The sequence below is a fragment of the Haliaeetus leucocephalus genome, unplaced genomic scaffold (assembly GCF_000737465.1).
Source record: "Haliaeetus leucocephalus isolate CR32 unplaced genomic scaffold, Haliaeetus_leucocephalus-4.0 Scaffold162, whole genome shotgun sequence".
Lineage (NCBI taxonomy): Eukaryota > Metazoa > Chordata > Aves > Accipitriformes > Accipitridae > Haliaeetus > Haliaeetus leucocephalus.
In genome coordinates, this window is record NW_010972598.1 from 15,758,484 (window position 1) to 15,762,619 (window position 4,136).

At 63.9% G+C, this 4,136-nt stretch overlaps 2 protein-coding genes across 3 annotated transcripts in view; both read right to left on the reverse strand.

Moving 5' to 3' along the window:
• GCK (glucokinase (hexokinase 4)) overlaps window positions 1-4,136 on the reverse strand; it is a 251,262-nt gene that overhangs the window by 100,332 nt on the left and 146,794 nt on the right. The gene's annotated exons all lie outside the window — the stretch shown is intronic.
• Window positions 689-4,136, reverse strand: part of MAT2A (methionine adenosyltransferase II, alpha) — a 16,944-nt gene continuing 13,496 nt past the window's right edge. Inside the window, exons 4-11 of one of the 2 annotated variants that reach the window (XM_010562899.1) lie at window positions 2,649-2,726; window positions 2,440-2,562; window positions 2,244-2,356; window positions 2,022-2,165; window positions 1,683-1,901; window positions 1,420-1,602; window positions 1,209-1,342; window positions 689-811 (exon numbers count right to left, since the gene is read on the reverse strand). In XM_010562899.1, coding sequence (XP_010561201.1) covers window positions 709-811; window positions 1,209-1,342; window positions 1,420-1,602; window positions 1,683-1,901; window positions 2,022-2,165; window positions 2,244-2,356; window positions 2,440-2,562; window positions 2,649-2,726 — 1,097 coding nt within the window. In that variant the 3' untranslated portion in view covers window positions 689-708. Of the gene's footprint in view, window positions 812-1,208; window positions 1,343-1,419; window positions 1,603-1,682; window positions 1,902-2,021; window positions 2,166-2,243; window positions 2,357-2,439; window positions 2,563-2,648; window positions 2,846-4,136 lie in introns of both variants that reach the window. The other variant, XM_010562898.1, reaches the window with a different exon arrangement.

Sequence of the window (4,136 nt, forward strand, 5' to 3'; positions counted from 1 at the left end):
CCCCACGCGCCGCCCCCCCCCCCCCCCAGTGCCAAGCTGGGGGGCAGGAAGGGGAGGGGGGGGTTGTGCAGTTGTGGAGTCACTTCAGCTTTCTTATAAAGAAAAAAAAGAACCATAAAACATTTTCCTCCGGTACCAAACCTGCACAGGGGGTTTGGAGAGCAGGGGGGGAGCGGTTTGAACGCCACTGTCCGTCTGTCCCCACCCCCACCCCCCAAAAACGTGCATCCTCCGAGAGAAGAGAGGTTTAAAATCTGCGTTAAGAACAAAACCAGCACCAGTGAGGTCCCAGCGGGAAAGGGGGGGAGCCGAAATGTTGTGTTCCCCCCCGCCCCGCCCCGCAGTGGGACAGCAAGAGTCCAGGTGGGGGGGAAGCGCTCGGGGCTTTTTGCCGTCTCTGAGCTCAGACGTCACATGAGATTTTAAAAAGAAGCCGGAGGGATCGGCGGCCGCGGAGGGGGGGGGGGACATCGGGGGGGGGCTCGGGGAGAGGCACGAGGCCGCGCGTGGTCCCCACGCAACCGAAACAGTGGCGAGAGAGAGAGAGAAAGAGAGAGAAAAAGGGAGTGTAGGGGGGAGACACGGGGCCAGGAGAACCTGGGGGGGCTGAGGAGCTCTTTCCCCCAGAGCCCGCGAGCTTCTCTGTAACCTACGCCCGCAGGAGTGGGGGGAAAAAGCCTAACAAGGCTTTTTTTTTTTTTTTTTTTTTCAGTTTTTTAGTTTTTTGGGAACTTCCCAAGGGAAACTGTCCCTACCAAAGTGGCCATAGGCTGCGGTCCTCTGATAGAGGGGCTTCTTCAGATCCAGATCCCTGGAATATACAAGTCCTCAACTCAGTAAAGAGGATCCGGCCCCACGCTCGCCCCTTCCCTGCCTGGCCGGGGGGTCTGCGGCATCACCTCCGTCTCCTCCCCATCCCCGGGGGGGCGGTTGGAGCTTCCCCGGCTGCCCCCCCACCCCACCGCCCCCCAATTCCTGAGAAGCCGGAGAAGCTCCAAGCGCTCGGCTCTCGGTGGATACTTACCCCCGTCCGCGCCCGAAAGCGCTTTATCTTCCGGCATAAGTGGCTCTCCTTGCCGGTTCCAGTTGCACCAGGCGGTGACCGCGGCTGCTCTGGGGAGGGGACCCCCACACGCTGCCACCGCCCCAGTGTCCCCCCACTTCCCTCTCCCAGCGGCGCGTGTCCCCCCCTCTCCGACGCCCGTTACCTGACGATCACCCCGGGGCGGAGGTCAAAATTCTTCTTGACGATCTCCAGCAGCTCCCGCTCGCTCTTCTGCGAGGTGCCGTAGTGGAAGATGGAGATGGACAAGGGGTGGGACACCCCGATGGCATAGGAGACCTGGGGGGGGGGCACAAATTAAGTCCAAGGAGCCCCCCTGCAAAATGATGGGGAGGGGGAGACCCGCCTACACCCACCTGCACCAGCACCCTGCGGCACAGCCCGGCCTTGATCAGGGACTTGGCCACCCAGCGCGCGGCGTAGGCAGCCGAGCGATCCACTTTGGTGTAATCCTTCCCCGAAAAGGCGCCGCCGCCATGGGCCCCCCAGCCCCCATAGGTGTCCACGATGATCTTGCGGCCAGTCAGACCGGCGTCACCCTGCCAGGGACAAACACCGTCACCGCCGTGCCGCCACCACCACCGCATCGGCACAGCTTCACCAGGAGAGCTGCCAGTACCTGGGGGCCACCGATGACGAAGCGGCCGCTGGGCTGGAGGTGGTAGATGGTATCCTCGTCCAGGTACTTGGCTGGCACCACCGCCTTGATCACCTTCTCCTTCAGCGCGTCCCGCATCTCATCCAGGCACACCTCCTCGTCGTGCTGCACTGAGATGACGATGGTGTGCACCCGGATGGGGATGACAGCGCCGCGGTCCTGCATGTACTGCACCGTTACCTGCCAGGGAGAATGCCGGGGCCGTCAGGGGACTCAGTGAGAGGTTTGGGGACTCGGGGGAGAAGTTTTTGGGACCCCCAAGGTATTGGGGCTCCCAGTGAGGTCTGGCGGAGCCCTCACCTGCGTCTTGGAGTCAGGGCGCAGCCAGGGCAGGGTGCCGTTACGCCGCAGCTCTGCCAGTTTGGCGTTCAACTTGTGGGCCAGGACAATGGTGAGGGGCATGCACTCCTCCGTCTCATCCGTGGCGTAGCCAAACATCAGGCCCTGCGGCAGAGGGAGGGGGCGATGAAACCACGACTCCTCTGGACGAACTGCAGTGGCTCACGCGGCACGGGGACTCACCTGGTCCCCGGCGCCGATGTCCTCCTCGCTGCGGTCCAGGTGGACACCCTGGGCGATGTCGGGCGACTGCTGCTCCAGGGCTACCAACACGTTGCATGTCTTGTAGTCAAAGCCTGGGGCAGAGCAGAGGCTGCGATGAGCCCGGTGCGCCGATCCCCACGCCAGTGGTGAGCTGGCGACCTGCCCCAGCACGTACCTTTGGAGGAATCGTCATAACCGATGTGCTTGATGGTGTCCCGGACCACCTTCTGGTAGTCGACGGCAGCCCGGGAGGTGATCTCCCCCGCCAGCAGGATCATCCCCGTCTTTGCCACCGTTTCTGAAGGGAAAGAGGAGGACGTCAGCGCCAGCGTCACCCACCCAGCATTGGCGTCACCCACCCAGTGTCCCCGGGGAGTGACTCACCACAGGCCACCTTGGCGTCGGGGTCCTGCTTGAGGTGGGCATCCAGGACAGCGTCACTGATCTGGTCGCAGATTTTATCTGGGGGAGGGGGACAGAGAGCTGGAGGCCATCACGGCAGCGCGGCACAGCCCTTCCTTCCTGAGCCGTTGTCCCTCGGCACAGCTGAGTGCATGCTAAACTGGGAACTGGAGCTGCAGCTGAGCACAAGCCGCCCCTTAAGCTGGCAGCCTCCCGCAGCGCACACAGCCCTTGCCTTGTCCCCGTGCTGGGTTATTAGCCTGGAATTTCAGGCATTTACCAGTTAAGCTCCAGTTACAGCAGGGTCAGGCCTTGGGCTCAGCCACCTACGGCACCACTAAAGGGGCCCGGCACCCCCTTCTCCAGCCCTGGCTTTCTGAATCCAGAGCATGCCAGCTTCCTGGCAGCTTTGCCCCTGGCTCCCGGGTGGGTGCCTGATGCTGGTAGCTGCCTTGGAGCCCGCCCGGCCAACTCCCACCGGATACCCAGTTCCCTCCAGTACCCGGGATGTTTTATTCTGGAAGAGGGAAAGCCCCCTCCTGCTCCCGGAGCTTCCCAAAGGCCGCTTGGGGCCGAGTGGTGAATAAGCAACTTCTCTGGAATTGCGGATGTCCTTGGCGGCGACCTTTCGGGCCGGATTTGGGAGAGGATGAGGCAGCGCCTCGCTGGGGCAAAAGGAGGCGGCTCCCCCGCCTACTTCTCGGGGTGAAAGAGCGAAGGAATGGACCTTACACCTGCACGCGGTTGCTAAACTCCCTTTTCCCTTGGGGCAGCGCGTGATCTCAGGTACAGGGAGCCCTTCCAACAAGGAGGGTGGGAAGCCCCAAGGGTACCCCCAGACCGGCCACAGGGCTTTGCTTACGCCATCAGGCGATGTGGGTGCTGGCGGCCGAGCCAGAGCTACCTACGCTGTAGGGTGATGGAAAACCACATCTGCAGGGTGCTGGGTGGGATGGCTGGCTAGGAGTGCCCAGGCAGTGGGTGCTGGCAGCCGCCTGCGGGCAAAGGGAGGCAGCTGCCTGCGCAGCTTTCCAGTCATGTGCCCAAAACCGGCGAGCACAAAGGCAGGGAGGGAGGCCGGCACGTCATGGCACCGCGCTGCAACACGGCCTAGGAGCTCAGGGGCTGGGGGTGGGGGCTGTCCTAAAACAGCCCCCACGGGGGTCCTGACCCTCCAGCTACGGGGTGGGGGGGCACATCTGGGGAACCCTAAGCAGGGCGGGCAGGCAGGGTGCTCCATCACCACCCAGGCAGCCCAGCGCTGGGTGGGGGGCAGCAGACCCAGGGACACCCACGGTGGGGGGAGCAGGGTGCTCCGGGGGTGGTTCCCCACTGGACCCTGCCCCGGGGGGGGGGGGGGTGTCCCTCATTGGGCCTGTCACGGCCCCAGCAGCCACGCTGCCAGCCAGGACTCCCCCTCGGACAGCCAGGCTGCGGAGGCGGGCAGCCCACGGGGAACTGGGGACACTC